Raw genomic sequence first — 23,924 nt, 5'->3', positions numbered from 1 at the left:
TCTCTATGGTCATTTGAATTAGGCTACTATAGTAACTTATGGCGTGGTTATGGCAATGTTTATGCAAGCAGTATTATTTACTTCAATTTCGAGTTCAAACTCTGGATCTGTTCCACATAGGTTACCACAAGAGTACACACGCCAGCAATCCTCAAATGGCTTGTTTGGGGACATTTATTTTAAAACTCTTCACCGAATTCATTGCTGCCAATAGCATTTATAACTGTTGCAAAAGTATTTCCTATTGTGAAATGAATCATATTAATGCTCCAATGATTCAATTTCTATTTTGCAGAAGTGACCTCGAAGACACAGTAACCCCCTGACCACAAATATGTAACATGTTAACCCTGTATAACTATTAATTCAAAAGTTATGATGTGAGAAACGTGGGAAAACAAAAACAAGACAGAAAATAACAACCGGGTTGGACAAGGTATTTATGCAGTGTTTATAGATCTAAAAGTCGGACAAAGATAAGTGTTGTTTTTCAGATAAAAGTCCTCACAAGACTTGAACAGTGATCAATAGGCCAGAAACACATAATTTCTTCCTTCAGAATGCAAGATAAGTCTGTCTCTAAAAAAGAATAGCATTAGACATGGGAAACAACGGATTTCTAATTCAAATTTCAAACTTCAACTGTGTTCCTCAGTTATTATAATGTCCCAGGGACAAGTTTTCACTTAACGTCATACAAAAAGTATTATCTAACCCTAATAGTACTAACCCTAATCCTAACCCTAGTATTCAGAAATCAACTACATTGAGTTTGGAAACGGTAATAATTTTGCAGTTTATTTAACATGATTTCAGGCCCTAGCTCTAAAGAAAATGGTAAATAATTGGATTTTGCCACCCTATGGACAGCCAGCCCTGCTAGGTAGGTTTGGGATTTAATTATTTCCGGAAATTATAGTTTGAGGTATTTTATTGCTAAGACTGAGGCAGAATTTAATGACAATTGCAAACAATGTGCAATGACTGATGTTGCTGCCCCTTTAAGATTTAGTGTCCCGCCCTGGATTGAAACTTTCGCGGGGTCTATCAGTATCAGACGAAAACTCAAGAGATTGACAGCGGAACTACACTACGTTATTCATATCATGCTACTAGCTCTATGTCATTGATATTGGATAGACCATTTTTATGATTAAAGGATATGAAAACGGCGGAAGTTTTAGATTGAAGGTACAGGGACTTCACAGTCACTTAGTTCACTGCTTAAAATGTTTCTACGGTGTTTTTAGCTAGCTAATGTAATAGCTGACTAGCTAACTAACTCAACTACTGTGCTACAGTAGGAACCTAAGAAAAAATAGTTATCTTAACAATAAGAACATTACATGGTTATTTAGATGAGTAAATAGTAGACCTATCTCCTAATTTTTTCAAATGTAACATAGGCACTTTAAATTACCTACAAGCATACAGGCAATTTACACTTGCCTGCTCCACCCGGACTATAACTCATGTCTCGTCATGCCCAACAACAGCACAGCATGTGTTTCCAGAAAATTGACAGCCTGACATTTGACATCAAGGCAAATAGACACAACAACGAGAGGGATTATAGATGTTCCAATTTAGCTTTGAATGTTCAACGTAAACTGAATCGAATCGAGACAGACCGACGAGACGACCGGTGGAGAGATGAAGAAGAGAGAAGAAACAGACCAGAGACGAGATGACAGTCAGGCATGCGATGAGAGGATGGTGACAGGATGGAGAGAAGAAGGGATAGGATCAGCCCTTCCTTGTGACCAGATGGGTATACAATTCAACCCCCAGCTCCTAAAAAGATTATCAAATGAAGAAGATGGCACTCTGGAAAATAAACATACTGGTGAGAAAGTAGGAAATAAGACGGAAAGAATCTTTGAAGATTCGATGACATTCAGTCTGAGAGATTCGGACCAACAAGCCGAGGCCACCGTCATCATTCCGCCTGCTATCTCTCCATCACTTAACCTCACGGACACTTGGGTGCCCTCGGTTTCAAACCGTTCCCCTCCCTCCATCAGTGCCATCAGTGAGTCAACCTCATCGCCGTCCCCCTGTACTTCACCCGTGCCATCTCTGACACCTCCCCTGCCCCCATCTGTGGAGCTCTCTGCAGTGCTGACTGACACCAGGTTGACCCTCGATGTGTACAAAGGTGGGGCAGCTGTGCTACAGGTACTCTGGAGGAACCTTCCAGGTCATCTGAGGGGGGTGCAGTACCTCAGACTGGGGTCAGAGGACAAGGCAGGGCTGGATGGAGCTATGGAGGTCCTACCCCACCTTACTCAACTCCATTCTCTTGCTATCCGAGGTACTGAGCCACACCCATTGTTCAATGCTACGGTGACATTGTAGCCTCTACAATGCCTTTAAACAGATGTGTTTATGAATTGATGAAACCAGTTACACACTGTAAAAAAAACAAAAACTGTTTGGTAGTGATGAATGTTAATCTTGTTTCTTTTGTGTTTTCTGTCTCTGTTGTCGCTCATATTTCCTGCTTGGCCCCAATCTCTGCCTCTTCTTGGCGTTTCTTGTCTACCAAGGCCACCGTTTATGTGACGCTCAAGGCAGCCCGCTCCCTGGCCTTCTCACAGCTCTTCCCAGCTCCTTGACCTCTCTCTCCCTTCTCAAACACCTGGATCTTTCCTTTAATGCTCTCTCCTCCTTTCCCCTGTGCCTTGTGTCCCTGCCTCATCTCTCCTCCTTGCTTCTCTCACACAATCAACTCACAACTTTGCCTCTGGATATTGGCCAGCTGTCATCCCTCAGCTACCTCACCCTGTTGGGGAACCAGTTAGTTTCTGTCCCACAGAGTCTGGGCCAGTTGAAAACCCTGCAGAATCTGGACCTTTCTTACAATTTCCTACAGAGTCTACCTGAAGAAATTGGTGCACTGGAAGCTCTGGTCAAATTACAGTTGTCACACAACAATCTAAAGCGACTACCAGAGACCATGGGTAAGGGTGCAGGGTAAAGATAGAGGGTGAAGTATGCAGTAGTGTTGTATGGAAACTTATACAAATGTGTTAGATATATCTTTTGAGCATTTTGACCAAGGATTTAGTCAAACATCTCCCTCACAATGTCTTTGGAACGATTGTTTTACAGTTCCTCTGTTCTGTTTTGTCACCAAGGTTCCCTCAAGTCTCTCAGGGAGCTGGTCATCCATAGCAATGACATCCGTGTGATTCCACAGTGCCTCACCTTTCTGCCCCTGCTTGAGATGGATGTACGCAACAATCCCATCGGGAGCCCACCGACCCCTCCTCCACTCCCACCTGCAGCTGGCGAGTACTGATAAATTCATGCGTTCTCAAACTTGTTTTATCACAATTTGCTGACTGTGTGGTTATCTTCCTTGTAGAACGTGCTGAAACAAGCATTCCAGAGTTGCACCTTAGATTTGACCAGCACAGGTATAGTTAAATTTTTACTCCGAATTTGTAAACATGTTCTTTTTCTGTGGTTAGTATTTTACAGTGTTTATTCTTTTTATTCCCCAGTTTCTGTGTGTCATCTGCTGGCTGTCATGTGTTCCTCCCTGGAGCGGGAGAGCTGCTGTTCCCCCCAGGGTGCCTGGTGAAGAACACCAGACTAAAGTGGGCTGAGAAACGGCCAGACAGGAAGTGGGTGTGGCTAGAAGAGCATGACTTCCTGTTGAGTCGTCCTCTTGAACTTCTCCCCCATGGAATTACATTTTTGAAGGTAGAAAAATAGGATTATCATAAATAGATCAGGTCAAGTCAGCTCAGTTTGGCTTTAAACTGTATATTGACCCCATCTATTACCCTCTCCTCATGCATTGCTTCTTCAGCCTGTGGAGGTGTGTGTGCCATACCATGGTGCAAGGAGACGGGAGGTGGTGGTGCGCAGGTTTGACGGACAGTCATGGAGCACATTACCCACGTTGACTAGGAGGGGAAGTCAGAACCACAGCAGGCACCCTGGAGGTCGCCCTGCCAGGGTACCTCATTGACTTGATCGATTGATATGACTCATGCCATATTTTAATGCTAACTTACAGAAATGTAAGAAATGCCATGGAAATGGGGTTTCTAGTCATGGATATCTGATGGAAATGCTAGCACTAGTTTGCTAATGCTAATGCTAGTTTTTATAGCACTTTAAATTACTTCCAGGTTACTGAATTGTGTTGGGGGGATTTTTCCTGACAGCCAAAGAAATATTAGTTGTGATCAATGTTTCTGCTGACTGAGGACCGTTCTGTGTGTTCATGTTTGTCCTGCAGCTGGCCTGCTGCTCTGTGGCTCACTTCTCCTGGTTTGTGGCTGTGTCTCGCCCAGTGAGGGACAGCTGCTCCCTCACTTCACAGGGGGCGCTTCTGGTGTCGAGCTCGGACCCCGGAGTGAAACTGCACTTCCCCCCTGACTCCACACTGCAGACCCGAGTCATCACTTTACAGGTATGTACAAATTGTCACCATGTGGATGTCACATGTTTGCAATGAGAGGACTTGGATCTGCTATCAGACTGGACAAATGTGTTCAAATGAGATGTGGAGTCCCAGTCGCCCGTCATAGCGCCGCTGTGTGTAGGTGTTGCAGGTTTCTGTGGCCGAGGTCCAGGTGTTGTCTGCAGACTGCGAGGCCTGTGTCAGCCCCCTGCTGTGCCTCTCTCAGAATCCCAGCTTGGACTTCCTACAGCCTGTCAAGGTGCAGATCCCTCTGCCGTCCGGCCTGACAGGTACCCGCTTCACCTGGTCTTGCCTTGTTCAGAGCACGATGTGTCTGGACACGTTGTCAACATGGCTGCTTCCTTTTCTCCTCACAGGTCATACTGTGGACATGGCTTGTCTACATCTGCTACACGGAGACCCCAGCGCCCACACCTGGACAGACATCACGTCACAGGCTTCTCTATGTGTCACCCACCTCTACGCCATCTTCTACGTCACTCACTTTTCCTGGTGGGTGCCTGAATTTGAGAGAGAGAAAAAAATCAGAAATTTAAATGTACCACCGTAATCACAATCAAACACTGTTATAAAAGTTTTATCAAAAATGACCAAAACGATGTGTTACTCTGTGGTAGGTATTGGCTATGGTACACCACCCAGCGCTGTGTTAGTGGGGTAGTACGTAGAGTCTATCAAAGGCTAAAGCAGTTTCGAGTCCAATTCTTGGTTCAGCAGAGGAAAACCGACCCCAAACAAGTTCTCCTACAGTGTCTCCCTGCTAACAAAGTAAGTTGGCATCTTGCCCATCAACACTTCCCCCTTTTCTTGTGGCACCACAACCAGTGTTCACCAAAGATAAACATCCAACAGAAGACTTCGACCATCTTTTCTCCTTCTTTCGAATTCATGTGCAACCTTTTGCTGCATACACAGAACATTCCCCGCTGAGCTGGGAGAACGTTTTGACTGTATACGGCTGCGTTAGTGAAGGTCCAGACAGAAAAGCTGTTGTAAATGTGTAGGTGAGTGAGCATGTGTGTCGTGTCCTCAGGTGGACGGCAGAGTGGAGTCTCTGTCTGTCCAGTACGATGGGCCGCAGCCCTCTGACCTGTGCGACCTGCTGGAGGGGGAGCAGTTCTTTGCTGGCTTTGAAAAGGGCCTGGATGTGAATGCAGGTCTGACCTTCTTTTCTAGTTGACGTTAATGCACCGTGTTCCCCTCACATGGGCTGTAATCAGGTTATGCAGCAGAGCTGACACGCTTTAGGCACTGATGATCCGTGTTTCCCCTCCAGACAGGCCAGACTGTGTGGAGGGACGCCTGTGTTTCGTTTTCTACTCCCGCTTGAAGAACCTGAAAGAAGTGTATGTGTGTCCAGCCCAGGGGCAGGATGGGCCAGTGAGGGGACAGGTAACAAACACAGCAGATTTTTTTTTTCACTTTAAAACATCACCGGTTTTGTGTATAAAAAGATGGAAAAGACCAAATACTGAAAAGGTTTATTCATAATGTGAAAACATCTGTGACTCTTGGTATCCTTCCTCCACAGGTGTCCTTTTATCGAGGGGAGGTTCCCAATGACCTTCCGGTGGAAGTGGCTAGAAAGAGGAAGGGGAACGATAGCCAGTGGCTCGCAACGTTACCACTGAGACTTCCTGTGAGTAAAGAGAGCCGGCTCTGGTGCTAACCCAGCTGGGAGGCGTTGCATTTCAAGTGGTTTCAATTGGTTATCCTAATACAGAAGAAAAGTTATATAAACGTCTATACGTTGCTTGGTCTGATGTTGCCACTGAGGTTTTGCGAGAATTCACAGGGGGTAGACTGTGTAGACAGAACACCAGAGACCAGAGAACGGAGTCAGTCTCTGGCAATTAATTTCCTCCATCTGTGTCAGTCACTTCCCATCTGTGTCAGTTCATCTCTGTAAATATTAGACCTTCCCACTAATCCAACCCTTCTCTCTGTCTCTCTACATCAGGCTCTGAACTCGGAGAAGCCCCACATGGAGGACTACCAGTACCCTCCTCTCAATCTGGGAGACCCCGAGAGTGGCTACCTGACCGAGGCCAACCTGCTGGCCATCTCCCTGCAGATAGGACAGGACTGGCGCACTATTGGCATCAACCTGGGTATAAGCTACCAGGAGCTCGACCGCATCCAGTACAAGTACAGGTACTGCACTGACATGGCCAATAACTCAAAAATGCCAAGGATTTTTTGCTCCATTATGCCATAGGTCACTAGCATTGAACTGTGGTGTCACTGTCAAATGTGACAAGTGCACATTTTGAATGATAGCCATCAAATTCCACTGAGTGATAACCCTTTAGTCAGCACTATGATTAAGGTGCCACTTCAGGATTAAACATTTTAATCTTTAAAATCTGTCAAACCTGCATATAGCTCATCCGCCTGTACAACATGCTTTAACCAGCATGCTTCCGTCCCTTCTCTTTTAGCAGGGGAATGAAGCTGAATATCTGATCAAAGGGGACTTGAGATTTAGATGCAAATCGTCTCCGCATCTGTGTCAGTGTGTATTTATGGATGAGTGTTCTGCGTTCCGTGCGTGGGCACATGCGTGTTAGCACACCCGGAGCCTGTAGACTCTACCCTGGTGGAGGGAGGGAGGGAGAGAGAGGGAGACCGGAGAAGAGCAGCAGAACGAGAGAGCTGGTGGAGAATTTTGATTGTTTTCATCTTTTTTTTTTTTTTTCTCTTTCTGTCAGCTGCCACTAAGCCATCTGGGACACTGCAGGAGATTACACATATATACTGCTGCTCAGATGCCCCTCCCCCCTCTTCCCTTTACTCAGAGAAATACTCACGTGCGAGATGTTCATGAGTCATGCTTGATGTGGAGGGCAGAAACTGTTAGGATGAATATTATATGTTCTGGATCGACAGTCTAGAATTTGATCTACACACTTGCAAACACGTGTAGAGCCTGAGCATTGATTCTGCACTTAAATCGACATGAATAGAGGGAGATCTCAAATACAGGCACTCTACGAAGCCTACAAACCTTCAACCATATCGAGTTTCTCAGTGTCCATAAAGGGTGATTGTCTTCGCCTTCTCCTCTGATTTCACATTGGTCTGCCCGCTCTCTCCCCAGAGATAACCTGGGAAGCCTGGTCCTGGACATGCTGTTCCACTGGGCTCGCGGTCAGCAGGGCGCAGGCCCGGGGGCCGTGCCAAAGCTGATCGAGGCCATGGAGGAGAGCAGCAGGAGGGACCTGGCCGAGGAGATCCAGGACATTGTCAGCCTGGGCAGGAGGAAGTACAGCGAGTCTCTGAGGAGAGTGGGGCTGGATGAGGAGGCGCCCTCTGCCCAAAGCGAAGCCACACACCCACACGTTCAGCAGTAGACGTGCCAACGCTGGGGCACAGACGGCGTCTTCACACGTGAGCCACTCGAACGATCCACCGGAATGTTCCCGACGCCATGACGTGCCACCGTCATCCCCTTCTTGCTGCCTGAGAAGCACCTTGTCCTGCTGCGCGTCCGTGAGGGCAGAAGCGGGGCTGCTGCCGGTGTCTTTGTGGCGTTTATGGTGTCAGGTCCTGGCTGCTCATCTCAGATGACCATGTTGACATTCTTGCTGATAAATGAACTGACTCATCACAAGTGTCTTCACGCTCTTCTCTACTGCCAATGTTTGTGCCTTTTGTCCATTCTGATACCTCACATTTTTCAATGGACAACCTCGCATGTTTCAGCGGACAAGCTATTTGTCACAGTAACAGACTTTTGGTTCTGCTGGTTTAGAAACATTCAGTGATATTATGAGACTTAAACAAATGTTTTGTTGTAAATGTCCTGTGAGTAAACAATTATTGTGATATAAAATGGGTATAGATGTATAGTCACCTGTGAATGAATCTATTGCCTCTGCTTAAGCCATCCCCAATTCATCATCTAGCCTACCAGTTTTCTATTTTTATTCTCAAGGTCATTGAGTTGAGAGAAATCGTCACGATGACGCTATAACCCCATCCCCCACTCTACTCAGGAACACCTTTGTAACCACTGTAAATGTGAATTCAGATAGCAGTTTCTGGCATAGGCCACTAGAGGACCTATATTCCCATTTTCACCCATGGATTTACGATCATAACCACCCCTTCCCCCTCCCACCGTTGCGCGCTTGCTCTCCCTCCCACCCCGCTATCTGCCTTCAAGGGGCACAAATGCTACGGTAGTAACACCGGCAGGTTAGCTATTGTCAGTGTGTGCGTGAAAAGGGGTGAAAAATAGATTTTTCATCCTAGATTCAGCCTGATATAACGAAAACGGAACTGCACGGTATGTCGATGAACTAGTTGACGAAATGTAGATGTTTGTATTTTAAATGGTACACCTATATTGAATATGTATTTCTTTAAGGTATGCGTATTTGTCCTATATTTTGGTGACACTAACATCACAATCAATTATTTAGAAACGATCTATAAGTGAGCGGTGGATTGCCGCTATCCTGTAACGAATCATTTCCCGTTATGTGGCAAAACGCGATTCACTGTTACTATGTGATAGCCAGGATTTTTGTATCGTGGGGATGGCATTAACAGTCAGCTACAATCTATTATTTATCACTATGTTGAAGGCTGCGGAAATGTACCAAGGTTGACTGAATGTATCAAGGGGAATCTATGCTGTGACTTTTCTGGCGCCTCTCACGTGCATATTGTATAGGCTGGAAATACTATGGCATGTATTGGCCCATTCATTGAGACCTTCCGTGTAGCGGTAATTATAAATGCAACTTTTGTAACAGAAACAGAACAGGTAACACGTTTATGCTCAGTAGTATGGATCAGATGGAAATGTTAGCTGGCTTGCTTAATTGTACATGCTATTGGCTGGTGAGCGAGCAGTTTCCCTGCTAGACTACGTGTAGCCCTCAATGCTCAGACCTGGCTTGAAGGCTTCATGACGGTGGAGTATATTGCCTTGTAAAGGATACAGGCGACAAGCATTATTAATCTATATATGATTATCTATGGGATATACGCGGTTGCCTACATGCATCCCATTGAACTATATTGGATGTGTGCAAAATTCTAATTGCAATAACTTGAACCAGTAACCTCGCCATTTATTCACATCTGGAATCAGACATTTTTCTTTAATTTACTGACACTGTTGGTTAGGTCCTAGGGCTCAGTTGTCAATGTCAACCGTTCCAGCAGCTATGGAATAATTTATGAAGACGCTGGTCGCTGCATTTGCATGGAGGAATAGGCCTTTTGTGATCCGTTACCTTTGGATCTAATAAATGCTGGAGCCTACTGTGCTACCACAATCTGTATTGTATCCCGTCGTATTATCTTTACAAGTTGAAGTAACTCGGTGCAAGTGTAAGCTGAAGCATCTTGAGTCCGAGTGTCATCTTACACTTGCTGACTACCAGCTGTTTTAAGAGGCGGAGACATCCATGGCCTCGTAGCTTACCTAGCACATGTAGGAGACAATTTCTGGCCGATGTCTTCGAATGAAAATGTAAACCTAAAGTTGACCGTCATTCTTGTTCCCAACGAGACACATTGTAAACGTACATCATATGGTTTAACACCCCGAAGAGCTTTTAAATACTGATGCTCGTCGTGCTAACCAGAGTAGTTGGGGATAAAGAGATAGTCAGTTGGTGGGTATTAGGTAATAATCCTACTGGAGGGAAGAGGAAATCGAAATCAGATTTATTTGTGGCATCACACATTTAATTATTTCTGCACAAAGCTATTGTGTATAAATAGACCCCTACTTGTAACCATTTTTGAAGAAACCATGACAACAGCATTATGGCAAATATAGCTGCTGGGTTTATATAGTTTTATCTGGGAAAACAGACTACTGCAGTTATTTTACAGTGAAATGACAATCACTGTCAAATATCCTACAAAGTTCCTTCAACACAGTAACCTTCTTGAACTTGAGTGTGAATATAAATTATACTGACCAACAGAAAACCAGGTCATTATATGTATTGTATTCACTCATTCTCACAAGACAGTGCTGATGAGGGAGGAGGACTAGACTACTCCAAATCATTGAAGGACATTCACTGCCCCCCTAGTATTGTCTCTCCTTTAATCAGACTTGTGTCACGTGTCACAAAGCAGAGCAGGTCTTTTTTGCATAGCAAATAGGACTATTTAAAACTAGTATGGTACTAGATTGTTATGATGCAGGTCACCATAACCTTGACTGAACATAGCAATATCTTTATTTGTCCAATAATTTTAAGTGTGCATCTGTATTTAAGGGGATGTGCAAATGTGGTTGAATTATGTTCATGTGGTCTAATGATGTTCATGTTCAGGACCTTTGACCGCATGGAATGTTTTGGCTGGAATGTTTTAAGACAAAATCATGAAAACTGTTCAGACAGTGATTTGCCATAATTAATGCTCAGTTAGTTTTTAGTAACCTTTAACCGGGTATCAGTTTGTCTTAATACCTGTGCAAGTTGAGAATCAAAAGGGTTTAAAATACTGCCTTGTATCTTAAGGTCAAGGTTCTGCACCGAAGGCAAGTTGTTCATTAGCCTTAGCCTATGTATTGTTTACTCATCACTGCTTATCTCCCTTTGAAGTACAAACTCAAAATATGACACGTGATGTTTTAAGACGCTGACGTTAAACAGTAGTATACTCTCAGTAAGTGAGACAAACTTCCCAGCACTGAACCTTGGAATTCAGTGAATACAGCTATTTGACCTCAAACATGTTACATTCTACACTTCAGTGATCTTAAAAATCCAAATATCCCAGACAGTTTTAGATTTTTCCCCATGTTTTGTGTGAAGAGCAATTCTCTGGTGAATGAGGGATTCTTCTGTTAGTACACACTGAGGAACCGTTGTTTTTGAACAGGGACTCTGTGTTTCGCTGTGAATCATCTGAGATTATTTAACAAATACATGTACCAGTGCTGCTGACAGTGTTGCAGGCAGTGGCCTAGTTAAGCCACAGGCAACAGATCTAGAGAAAAAGATGTCAGTTTGATTCAGAGGAGGCTACTATGCTCTGGCTTCTCTTAGCATTGCCTGTCCACTGGCCTCTTCACTGTGACGACATATTGCATTTCTAAACCCTTTCTAAACCCAACTGCTATGTAGTTACACTTTCTTTGTACAAGTTATTATTACGCAAGTAAACCTTGGTATAGGGAGTCTGAATTGTTCAGGGTTAAGAGGATGTTAACATTGAGCTTGATGTGGTGACACAATCTTTAACTGCCCCTTTACAACATTCACCTACCCCTTGTACCCACTCCCCTTCCCCCCCATATTGTGTCTTCTTTTACTCTTCCTTTACTACCACGTTTGTGATAGCCTATACCGCTATAACGCACTCAATACCCATTACATTTCAGTACCTATGTGCCTACAATGTTTTTACTGATACAGTTACATGGTAGTTTAACCTTAATGTATAGCCATTACTTCAATGTCAATGATTTTAAGACCACCATTAGCGTATATTCAGGTCAGAAAGATTAGTATTGCAAACTTTTAAGGAAACGGTCAAATCAAAAAGCTGAAAGCAGCAAAAAAGACAAAAAGCTTTTTTATGGTCAGGAAGAAGTAAGAGGAAATGGGCAAACTAGAAGGGCCAGCAATAGAAAAAAGAGAAAGATTCTCGAGGTCAAAGGATAGAAGAGAGATAGGAAAGCATAATAAATCTGCACTGTATGTGGTGTATCTCGCAAAGTAGCAGGGAAGAGAAGCAGAGGATCCAGGCCCACAGGGGTTCTCAGTGACCTGCTTTGAACCTGTCCAAACCAAACACAGCAGAGCACAGCTGTATTCTCATGTCATTAAGTACAATCCTCATACTGTGCATTTGGTACAACATGAAAGCAGGGGTGTGTTGGGGGGGGGGGGGGGGGCAGGGATGCAGACATAGTGCTGCAATATGTTTGTTGTAAAGACAGAATCAAGTCGGCTGGCAGTGTTTGCGAGTCGTGACTGCGGGAAGGGGACAGAGAAGGTTGGACAGAGAGAGAGTGAGAGGAGGCGGGTCACACAGTGGGAGAGAGAGGCTGTGATTGGTGGACAAAGGGGGTGGAGAGTGTAAAGGGAAATGGGAAACAGCTTGCCACATCCAGGACCTTCTGTACATCAGGACTTGGGAATGTTCTGTATTTTATTATTAAGCTCCTCAGGCTTGTCTTTGTAGGTGAAGTTCCAGCATTTGACTCAAATTAGTTGGAAGTGGTCAAATAAACAGTATAGAAAGATAGCAGCACCAGTGTATTTTGATGTGTGGCCAATAGGATATAATCACTGAACTACAATAGCTAAAGTGCTATTTGGGGAAAGCTGTTAGTCATGTTGCCAAATAATTCATTCACTGGTTGTTTCTGGAATGGACTTTACTTAGCCACGGTCGCTGTTTCAGATGCGGCACACATTTTAGGGAGTCAGAGGAGGCACATGGGGTAACTTTCATGGATGTTACCTCTGCAGTAATTGAATCCCATTCGTTGTTATGTTGAGCTATTCTTTACAGAAACACTTTTATCTCAGGGATATCAGCTCATGAGCAAAGTACGAAGTTCAGGTGGGAATATACTTGGGAAACAATGTTGCATCAGTGCAACACCCCTCGGGATCCATCGACCCTGCTCTCAATGACACAATTCAGACAACATCTTTGTCAAAGCATTGACCTGATCCAGTCTCCTCTCATTCTCGACAGATATACCCAACCTATCCCTAGCGGAGCGTCAAGCTGAGGAATTTAAAAACAGACTGCTGCGTGATACCATCCCAGACACAGAAGAACACATATCAATGTACTGACTGAATTCAATAGACAGGTGCAGCCACTTACTGATAAACCAACAGGCATATCATCACTCTGACAAACTTCCGCGGCCTAAGATAAATGGCTGACAAGCAGATCAGGTAAGCATGGACACTTCTGCCTCGTTTGGAAGAAACAGAACTGAAAGTGCTAAGCTCAACACAATACTTCTTTGTGTTCTTTAAATTAATGCCTCTCTTTTTCCATCAACTCCTTCATTGCACCCTCTAAGTTTGCCTGCCAAATTGATCAATGGTGGGATCGCTGGCCTGATTGGAGTGACCTGTGTATTTCCCATTGACTTGGCAAAGACCCGCCTGCAGAACCAGCAAAATGGATCTCGCCTTTACACCAGCATGTAAGTACACTGTTACAGCTAGTCTGAACTATCAATGTCAATACTTTTCAATTGGCAGATGTTACATTACATAGCTGTAGGAGCTCATCTACCTTTGCTGTGTTGACACTGAGATACAATCTTGTTGTTTGCCATGGTCTTTATTTTAGGCTGGTATCAGTTGTATTTACTGTGTCTGATTTGCAGGTCTGACTGCCTTATCAAGACTATTCGCTCAGAGGGATATTTTGGAATGTACAGAGGTAAGTTGTGGAGTTTGGGAATATGTGTGTGTGTACTGTTCAAATCACATGGTACCATAAATTGACAAGTACACACAAAATCCAAATATAACATAGAGAGTGAGTGCTGGACTCTAGGGAGGATCAAAGCAGCTTAACTGTGTGGGACTCATTCGTTCATCTGCACACTGGAACCATTCTTATTATCTAGGACAGGACTGTGTTGTGTGTCAGGTCATGCTGGACATGCCTACCACGATCCAGACTGCTCCTCCTCATCAATAACACACTCTCACTTCCTCTCCTCTTTACAGGAGCTGCGGTAAACTTAACTCTTGTCACTCCTGAGAAAGCCATCAAGTTGGCTGCAAATGACTTCTTCAGGCAACACTTCTCCAAGGATGGGTGAGAACCAGAAGGGGATGACTAACAAGCCTTGTCTCCACTCATGCACCCTGACAAACTGGCTCTTGCTGATGTGCCACCCAACTCAAACACTATCACTTCTAACTTAATGGATTTCCCACAAAGGCCCGATTTAACCTTCCTGTTCATGATATCCACTCTGACAAGGCTTAGTTTTGTTTCCTACATTTCAAATGATTTACTATACTTCTACAGAACTAATACAGATTTTCCGAAGTATCACATGAGTAATACGGACATAACATGAAAAGATAACAGAGCAGTATCACGTTTCATATCAATAGTGAACATCTGGTGATTCTGAAGACTGTGTGCCAATTGTTCCTGGGTTCAATGTCTGCTTGGATGAGCTTCAATGTCTCTAGAGCATCTATCTGCGTCCGTCTCTATAGCAACAAACGAACAAAGGGGTGAATGGTTGACTTATTAGGCCGGGTGGTTTGGGCTGGTGAATTATTAATGTGTCCATGTGTGTGTGACGTTTATGTTGAAATGGTGGAGTGAGATTAGAAACACCAAAACTATTCTAAAGTAAATCTGTCAGCTAGTAAATCTGTCACAAACAAACAAACAAACAAACACTGTCTCTGTGTCTCTCATGCATGATTCCATATGCTCTCTTTCTCCATCTCCCATCTCTCCCTCCCGTCGTTCTCCAACACCTCTGCTCTCGTTTCTCTTTCTCTCCCATAGCCAGAAGCTCACCTTGCTCAAAGAGATGCTGGCGGGGTGCGGGGCTGGTACGTGCCAGGTGAGTGAGCTGCTTCTCTAACGAGACCTTCCTGCTCCCCATCTGGAGCAAAGCCCCCTCAGCTCTTCCACCCCCTCTGTCTCAGCCTGCAAGGAAGCAACTGGGAGACTTGAACAAGTCTCTTCTTACCTCCTCAGCCTCAACTCTAGTACTGCTGTACTCTGTCATCGTGCATGACCGGTCTTTTAATTTGATTTATTATCGTTTTAATAGACAGTTGAGATGGAATTTGGGGAAATTACGTGCTAGTGGGCTGTGGGTGTTGTCCATTCATTCAGTGTTCTGCAATCAAGCTTTGTGAGACCCTACAAATAGGACCAGTTATTGTTACGAAAATTATGGCACAGGTGATAATAACTAATATTAAATGGATCTAGGGAGTTGCATTAGGGTTAGTTGAGAAATCAGATAAGCGAGTGTAACTTGTCCAGTGCTGTCTTTGTGCCTTGTGTGTGAATGAGTCAGAGGGGATAGGCCGTCAATTAGATGCAAAGGCAGTTAGCCCAGGGTACATGATTAGATTAAATGTAGCAGGACTAGGATTAAGATTATCACTAACCACATGGCCATCTCACCTTTAATCTCATTATCGAGTTACTACTGCATGGATTACTGTATTGTGAAATTATGCAATCACCACGCTATTACCTTTTTTGTGATATGTCACTTGAGTTATGATAATAATATTGTCATATTTTTTGGGATTGCAGGTTGTCGTCACTACTCCTATGGAGATGTTGAAAATACAGCTCCAAGATGCTGGAAGGATTGGTAAGAAATAGGAAAAAGCCAACTGTGGTGTAAACAGCAGAACTGTGGCGGACGAAGGAAGGGAAAAAAGGGGAGGTTATTTTGACAATAATCAAAGAATTTAGATCTGCTGCCCTCTCATGGTCAGTACAGAAACGTCAACAGTGATGTTCTTTAATAATGAGATTCTAAATCTCGATGTATGTCTTAAGTCGTCCAAGCCCCAGATGTTGTGTTAGATCTGCTGCCCTCTCATGGTCAGTACAGAAACGTCAACAGTGATCTTCTTTAATAATGAGATTCTAAATTTCGATTGTTATGTCTCAAGTCATCCGAGCCCCAGATGTTGTGATGGTAACGCATTGCTTCTGCCTCTCTGCTGCCCGTGCCCCTCGCCTGCAGCGGCCCAGAGGAAACTCATGCCTGAGACGATCCCAGCAGGCACCGTAGAGGCCAAGTCCCCTACTGCCATGCAGCTGACGCGTGAGCTACTGAAGAGCAAAGGCATCGCCGGTCTTTACAAGGGCTTGGGAGCCACCCTGCTCAGGTAGCCAGCACGTCGTCATCGACACCTGACTATTAATAACCTAGGATCTAGGGAGTCAGATGGCTGAGCGGTGAGGGAGTCGGGCCAGTAATCAGAAGGTTGCCGGATTGATTCCCCACCGTGCCAACTGACGTTGTGTCCTTGGGCAAGGCACTTTACCCTACTTGCCTCGGGGGGAATATCCCTGTACTTACTGTAAGTCGCTCTGGAAAAGAGCGTCTGCTAAATGACTAAATGTAATCTGTGGGGGGGGGCAGGGCTGATTAACATGCCTCACCTTGCATCCATCTTTTTTCTTTTCCAGGGATGTTCCATTTTCCATCATCTACTTCCCCCTGTTTGCAAACCTGAACAACCTGGGGAAGAGGGGCGCGGAGGGTCCCGCCCCCTTTTACGTGTCATTCATCTCAGGGTGTCTGGCAGGAAGCACTGCGGCCGTGGCTGTTAACCCTGTTGATGGTGAGCAACAAACCATACACAATCTAATCAGTACAGACAGAAGGTTGTTTTGTGAGCGTTAACATGGCTGTTGTGTTCGTGCAGTGATCAAGACCAGGCTGCAGTCTCTAAACCGGGGAAGCACAGAGGAAGCCTACAGTGGAGTGTCTGACTGCATCAGGTAATCTCATCATGGCCTTGTTTATTATGAGTCACTGAGCCACCCACAGCCATGGCCAAAAGTATTGGAAGCAACGTACATTTTGTGTTTGCAAAGCTTCCTGAGCCTTGGCATAAAATGACTGCTAACATAATTTCAGTAAGTCATATCATCATCACAGGGGAAAGTGTGAACTAGTTCTAGCCAGGTGAAATCACTCTATCATTCTGATTGGATTTTAAGAGCATATTGACTGCTGTAAAATAGTTTTTTTTTTGCGTATATTGAAAATTGTTCGCCCCCCAAAGTCATATATTTTTTATGCTATATATGTGCCTTATTGTGATTCCAGCCTTCTATAGAAACATGTGAAAACATTTTCCTCAAATACTGAACCAGCAAACTTTGCAAAACACAACATTTGTCATTGCCAAAACTTATGGCCACGACTGTACACATCACTGTACTTATCAGGGACAACTTGGACTTGTATATTTTGCATGAAAGTGCTGACCAAACCATTATTAAAGTTTGATTACATTCACATCTTGTTTCCCTTTAGCAAAATACTCAAGAATGAGGGTCCCTCAGCTTTCCTGAAGGGGGCCTACTGTCGCGCCCTGGTCATTGCACCTCTTTTTGGCATTGCCCAGGTGATCTATTTCCTGGGTGTAGGTGAATACATCCTCAGCTTTTTGCCTAAACGAGACAACTAAGTTCCCCTTTCTCAAGGCCTTCCCTACCCCCATCATGCATACTACCAACTGGATCAGGGCTTATCTCTCTCTTAAGGTTTTGATCTGTTGTTGGGTCAGAACAAGACCGCCAGTACAGTTTGTTTAACCCTGTTGAGTTGAATGTCGAGGTTTTTAGCATAGAGTGTAGGAAGAGTCTGTTTGCCAAGCTGCCTATGGTGACTCATCAGGTTCCTGTTGGTCAGTCTTCTGGAACCGAAGCCACAAATATCATCATATAATTTCAAACAATCTTTTTTTTGTCTGTTTTTGTTTTGGGCACAATTGACAAAATACAGGGTATATCTGCTGCTCTAGATCGCTGCAGTTTTGTAAGCTGTACAGAAGGAGTTGTTTAGTACTACCCAGCACAAGACCAATCATGATGAAGAATTTAGAACATTATATACATTTTAATATGTTATCTTAAAATTTGCATTGAACTAAATACTACAAAAAATTATAATCAAGAATACTCCTTTAAATATTTCCCAGATGTTATTACTACTAATTGACGATTTTATTTATTTGCCTGTGTTCCAACCAAAGACCAGGAAATTGGATTTTAACACAATCCAATGGATTTGACCATACCTGTACAGTCAGATTCCTGCCTGTAACTGGTTGTAATGAAACCTGCCATTCAGCCAAGCCATGAGCTGACTCCTATTGCCTTGTTCTCGTGGGTCTCTGGTGTCTGGTCACATTACAGTGGGCAGGCTACATCTCTGGTGAAGCCTCTCTCTACAGCTGATCATCAAGCTCCAAATATAGCTCTCTCTATGAAGGTGTATGTGTGTGCGACACCTTCCCTATGTACTTTGAAAACATTGGCCAATTGTAAAGTTATGCTTTTAAGATAGGAACACATCTGAGCAGAAGTGAAGTATCCTCTAAAATAAAAGTTACCAGCCGCCTGAATGTATCCCTCCCATTGTGCATGACCAGATACCAGGGACGTAGCCTGCTCATATTGATAGAGTAGCAGCTCCCAGTGTAGTAGACCCAGACCAGAGCCATATTTTAAAAAAGGCCCTCTATATCTATACATGATTATCCAACGTTTATGATGGAGCTCAAATGCATTGGTTTCTTATCTTAAATATCAGTACTTGAAGAGTGAATAGGAATTAATTTAATGTTAATGTTGGGCAAAATAACAAGGACCTCAAATTCTTTCAGCAACATTTAAACAATGTATGCTCTAGACATTTAGTTTGCTTCGTTCTCTTGGAGATGCTTCCATGGGCCTTTCTTGTGCATGTTACATCACAGGAAGCCTCCCATTGGTTTATCTTGCTGGAGATCAAGGTGACTTTGATGTGTCATATCCAATCATATTCACTCCTTGCTCTTGCAGGCTTTGCTCTTCAATTGTACTGTTGCACTCATAATGTGCAATGCAACTCTTTAACGTATAATCAAGTATTGGAGTGAGATCAATATTCCTTTAATACATAGAATATATATATTTAAATATATGCATACAAACATACAGTAAATAGATATATATGTATATCTACATGTATATATAGATATATATCTATATATACATCATATTACATTGTATTTGTATGTTTTTTTCTGTGTCAGTGTCCACCTTACTGTATTGTACATATGCAGATGATATTTACTTTATGTTTTCGATTGTATCATCTGTTTTCTACATGATGGCTTATTTGCACACCTACCTCTCCAGTTCCCCTCTCAATCGATGTTGTTATGATTTTATGTTATGATATTGTGAAAATATCCAATGAATGAATACGTTCTCATTTAATGCGATGAGGATATCATTTGAATTTACAGCAGCAGAAAGGGTTTGATTTAGCTTTAAACTATATGCAATGAAGAACTGATGTGAAGAACTGTTGTGGAAGCTCTTTGGTGATTACTTGGATGTGTCATGGTTCACATATTGCTCCCCACTTTTTCATTAAATCGGACCAAAAACTCTGTATATGTTATACAATACATTGATACCCCTCCTAATTAATTAATTAATGTGATCATCATGACAATGTGAAAATATGCATACTGCAAAAACAAATTAGACTTTTAGCACCTACAGTACTTCTACAGTACTTTGCTGACCTCAAATTCAAACTTTAATTAAATTAGCATTTACATTTTTGAATAAAAGTCAATATAAAGGTTTCTTTCAAAAGTACCCAAGGGTACATTTGTTATGCAGATGGGAGATTCAGCAATCCCTGGTCAAAACATAAAATCACAGCGATGCAGATTAATTCATTGTTCAAAAACAAATGCTTCGAATATAAAACTCCTGAGAAGGGCATGACGACACATGCTTCTACCGCCCCCATCCACACACTTACTCTCCCATTCCATCCAAATGGATCTGTTTTCAGTGGCTAAAGTAATGGCTGACCCCTTGAACAGACTTTCTCAGAGGGACTCATTCTGAATGGTCAGGGCTGAGGCCAGTCTCCCAGTATGTGACCATTGATCCCAGCCATCACCAGAGAGCTAGAGAAATGGCCTGCCTTCTCACGCTATCTTTATTCTTTATTATTTACCGTGATTGTGTCGTCGTTCGTTCCTCAACATTCCAATTGCTAATCCATCTGGTGTGATATTTTTGTGATTGTAATACTCGTTTCAAGTGTATGTCGTCATGGATGTGTCTTTATACCCTGTTTGTATTTGTTTCCCTTTTCATTTGAATCATGATAACTCCCTAGTTTTTTTGGTTTGATCAGCGGTGAATTTGCACTGAATTTGTGCACCTGGTTGTATAGTGAGAGTATGTGTGTGTGACTGTGTAGTGGTGTAGTTGATAGGTGTGTAAATGTAGTTCTTAGTGTGATATTGAGGTGTAATTCTCTATGACTGTCTGTTCCACTCTACTGTTCTCCCTTGTCTATCACACTCCTCCATCATCGGCCTAGCCTTGCTTGTATCACAGGGCTGAAACACGATGTGGAATACATTTTAAACACCAAATATAGAGACTGAGAGTGTATACAATCAAAGAAAGCACAACATTATTATTATTAGGCACAAGAACACAGTCCTCACATTGATAATACTCAGATGAAGTCCTTATCCTGACATTGAAACAACAGGAACACAGTAATCTACCTGGTCTTCTACGAGACTATTGGTGTTTAACAGTATATCTCACCACTCTACAGTTAATCGGTAAATGTATATTCTGTGTATCCTTAAGACATCCAACCCCAGAATGTAACTTATATATAAAATGATTTGTATTCATATATACATTATAGTAAAGATTAGTTCATTAGATATTAGCACTCAGAGATTTGTCTGGAACTCAGCAACATTGACACATTATAAAATAACCAGCTTACCTTTATGCAAATAAATGGAGAACACACGCGACGAGTAGACAGACACCTGTAGTGTAAAGAACACGTAAACACGATCTCTGTTTCACTGCATCACACTATATATTTATCAGTAATGCATCTGACTGGGGCTTCTGCTCTCTTCCTCCAAGAGGAACCGTGCATTTTAGCACTTTAAAATAATATTGCCCCACATCCTAGTCTCCATCAAGGTATCTCTTATCTACCACCTGGAGGGTGTTATGAATATGTGTGGTGATTTTAGCTATTACAATTGTCCTGGTCATTGTTTACAAGGCAACAAGAGAGAAAAAAAACACAACAAATATGTATTCCTTGTCCAAGTTTGCTGTTCAATAAAATGAGATGACTGTCCTGATTCATTGTGGACCTTGGAAAAACCACGACAATTTATCTTAATTGTCCTTAATATTATTGAAAATTGTTAAATGAATCAAAGAAGACTTGCAACTATGAAGTGGGAGAAATAATTTGCTTTTGTTTTCTACTTTATTGCTATAATGAAAGGTATGGACAATAATAATAGTTTCAGCAGGCACACTTTTTATGCAATTGCATAGTATTGCACCACATACAGTCACTTACACAATTTCACAGAAAAAGTTGGGTTTTGTGTTTGTGACGCAGTACTCACAATCAACACCAGATGTCCCTGTAGTGCTTTAGAATTTAAACCTGGCCCGAGAGGTAACTGAAACAAACCCCAACGGAGGCCAGGTCTTCACAACTTAGGTGAGACATTATCAGACACACTGATCTGCTATTTGCTGTCCGTGCTATTTGTTTATCTAGGACAATAGAGATTTGAGGAAAAGGCTTCAAAATCATGTGCAGTATTAAAGGGTGCATCCGAGGAATAAAAACTAATTGCAATGCGGTCTGAAGAAGATATTACACACTCACCCAAACCCTCGCTGCTTTGTTCATATGTCCTATGGATTCAACATCGTTGTCAGTTTGCAGTATGGCTTTAGTCTGTAAGGGGATAATTGTGGCTGCTTGAAATTTCACTCCTAAATCTATAGCACATGCGTGTGAACATTGACACACACACACACACACACATTGCATGCCCCCCCCCCACACCCACACACAGGATTCTCATGCAGACATTTGTCTGTCTCTTGGTGGTGTAGCACCACCTCATCTTTAAGAGTCAGATTTCATATTGGATTTTCAGCAGCTTTGAAGGACTCCTTCTCTATGACAATCTACTCCTCTGTTTACACACTGTGTAAACACAATGACACAATAGACGACCAGGGAGCACAATTGACCTGCACCATGTGTTTCTACTACCATCCTGGACAGATCTATAAGAAGAAATAAAGAAATACAGCCTCTACCATGTGCTTGTTTGTTCAATCAACCCTCATGTCTTTGCAAAGCCACCCCCCTGAACTATTATTAGCCTTTCTAGAGAGAGAGAGACAGGGAGAGAGAGGAGAGCGAGAGTGGGGGAGAGAGGGGGGGAGAGGGAGGAGGGGGGGGGGAGAGGGGGAGAGAGAGAGGGAGAGAGAAGAGTATGTGTGTTGGTGGGGGGGGCGTGGAGCAAGAAAGGTAGTGTAGCTAAGTGATGCTGAAGGAGGTAAAATTATGGAGGAAATATGGACATGGAGAGGTGGAGACATCGATGGAGAGAGCTAAGGGATTGAGGGGAGGGTGGTGATGTGTATATAGGTCACTAAATCAATGGGAATCAGGTTTTTCAAGATGGGAAGATGGGGATATTTATAGATACCAATGAGACAGATGCATCTGTGACAGTCACTACAATGCCGAGAGTACTGGAGGAAAAACCTGTGAATAGACCCAAGGCCGATTAGGCAGTAGAGAATACAGATCTGTAACGGCAAACGATTTTTTCAAACATACAACTGCAAGGGAATCTTGTGAGGCTCAACAGCAAAATAAGCAGGGATCTATGTTATGAGAACATGACCTTCCTGACTGTATCGACAGTGTTTATAAACTGCTGTGTAACACCAATATTGCAAATCTGATGCAACATTTGCATCAACAAGATACCACAATCTTCCCATTTCATGAAATTGTTAACTTTTCTTATTATGGAATTGTTTGAGAAAACCATCTCACTACCTTCTTGGACCAGCTTGCTGCATTGAAAGCCTAAATAATGGAATATGACAGGAAAAGACCAAGCATCCCCTCTGGTATGTTGGGCAGTAGTGCTGTTTGGTTGTGCAGACCACTGTTATGGTGTGCTTCAATTGAGAGGATCTGTTGTTATCACATACACCTGGTAATGACAGCTCTCAAGGTGAAGGTCATCAATCAAGTTTGAAATGACTCCCTCCCGTGACAGAACAACAAACTCATACAACCAATTATGTCTGCCAAAGAAAGGTATTTTGAGGGGTGAAAGATTATTTATTAAGACCCATCCAACTCAGGAGGTAATGCCACAGTGTTAGCAGAGCGCTAGTTTTCATTTATATGAACTAAGTGTATATACATATTAATATAAATATGTTTATAATGTGTATATAAAGTGCATATAAACATTTGACCGTTCATGGTTATAGCCTTCATGTCGTGTAGGCTACAGACTTTGTAAACCGACTAGCATATGGTAGCACGTACTCGTTCGTAATTCGTCGTTCGCAAATGCATGTCGACACTTTCTCCTCTAACACTATTTTGCATTTAGATCGGCTGAGGTGCATGCACATTGTGATTCCGTCTTTTTTTCACACCTGTCTACTCGGACTGAAACCACCTCTTCAACTAAACTTATTTGAAATAGTCTATAATCCTTTCATACTGATTGGTGTTTTGCACAATTAGCTCAATCTTTTTTCATACATTTACACAGATGGGAGGCGGGGAGGGTGGGAAGTGGGTGAATAGTAATGATTGCATATTAATAATGAAACGTGCACGTTGCATCGAATAGCTTTCACGCAAGTCAGCACATCTGGA

At 42.9% G+C, this 23,924-nt stretch overlaps 2 protein-coding genes across 2 annotated transcripts; both read left to right on the top strand.

The window, feature by feature from the left end:
- The first annotated feature begins 1,052 nt into the window (after positions 1-1,052).
- Positions 1,053-9,736, top strand: pidd1 (p53-induced death domain protein 1). The gene is made up of 15 exons (XM_084671718.1): positions 1,053-2,314; positions 2,550-2,963; positions 3,141-3,293; positions 3,371-3,422; positions 3,510-3,711; positions 3,821-3,970; positions 4,256-4,429; positions 4,563-4,710; positions 4,798-4,933; positions 5,059-5,209; positions 5,475-5,598; positions 5,718-5,833; positions 5,973-6,080; positions 6,402-6,595; positions 7,542-9,736. Exons 1-15 carry the CDS (start codon positions 1,654-1,656, stop codon positions 7,792-7,794), a joined length of 3,036 nt encoding a protein of 1,011 aa, XP_084527844.1. The 5' UTR covers positions 1,053-1,653; the 3' UTR covers positions 7,795-9,736.
- Positions 9,737-13,204: 3,468 nt separating this feature from the next.
- slc25a22a (solute carrier family 25 member 22a) lies at positions 13,205-21,339 on the top strand. Its single transcript, XM_084671719.1, has 10 exons — positions 13,205-13,341; positions 13,473-13,598; positions 13,785-13,840; positions 14,134-14,224; positions 14,939-14,996; positions 15,707-15,767; positions 16,149-16,293; positions 16,598-16,752; positions 16,837-16,912; positions 17,454-21,339. Exons 1-10 carry the CDS (start codon positions 13,322-13,324, stop codon positions 17,605-17,607), a joined length of 942 nt encoding a protein of 313 aa, XP_084527845.1. The 5' UTR covers positions 13,205-13,321; the 3' UTR covers positions 17,608-21,339.
- Positions 21,340-23,924: the final 2,585 nt, after the last annotated feature.

Source organism: Hypomesus nipponensis, chromosome 14 (genome assembly GCF_054491055.1).
Source record: "Hypomesus nipponensis isolate SF chromosome 14, ASM5449105v1, whole genome shotgun sequence".
NCBI classification, from domain to species: domain Eukaryota; kingdom Metazoa; phylum Chordata; class Actinopteri; order Osmeriformes; family Osmeridae; genus Hypomesus; species Hypomesus nipponensis.
Note: the sequence above shows the minus strand (reverse complement) of the source record. Positions and strands in the feature narration are given on the sequence as shown.

What these genes read in the sequence shown, in the direction of transcription:
- pidd1 (XM_084671718.1), top strand. Translation starts at nt 1,654, where the DNA reads ATGAAGAAGAGAGAAGAAACAGACCAGAGACGAGATGACAGTCAGGCA. An exon ending in ATGGGCCAGTGAGGGGACAG is followed by an intron (nt 5,834 to 5,972) that starts GTAACAAACACA and finishes CTTCCTCCACAG; the next exon opens with GTGTCCTTTTATCGAGGGGA. An exon ending in CGTTACCACTGAGACTTCCT is followed by an intron (nt 6,081 to 6,401) that starts GTGAGTAAAGAG and finishes TCTCTACATCAG; the next exon opens with GCTCTGAACTCGGAGAAGCC.
- slc25a22a (XM_084671719.1), top strand. Translation starts at nt 13,322, where the DNA reads ATGGCTGACAAGCAGATCAG. An exon ending in ATGGCTGACAAGCAGATCAG is followed by an intron (nt 13,342 to 13,472) that starts GTAAGCATGGAC and finishes GCACCCTCTAAG; the next exon opens with TTTGCCTGCCAAATTGATCA. An exon ending in GGCTGTTAACCCTGTTGATG is followed by an intron (nt 16,753 to 16,836) that starts GTGAGCAACAAA and finishes GTGTTCGTGCAG; the next exon opens with TGATCAAGACCAGGCTGCAG.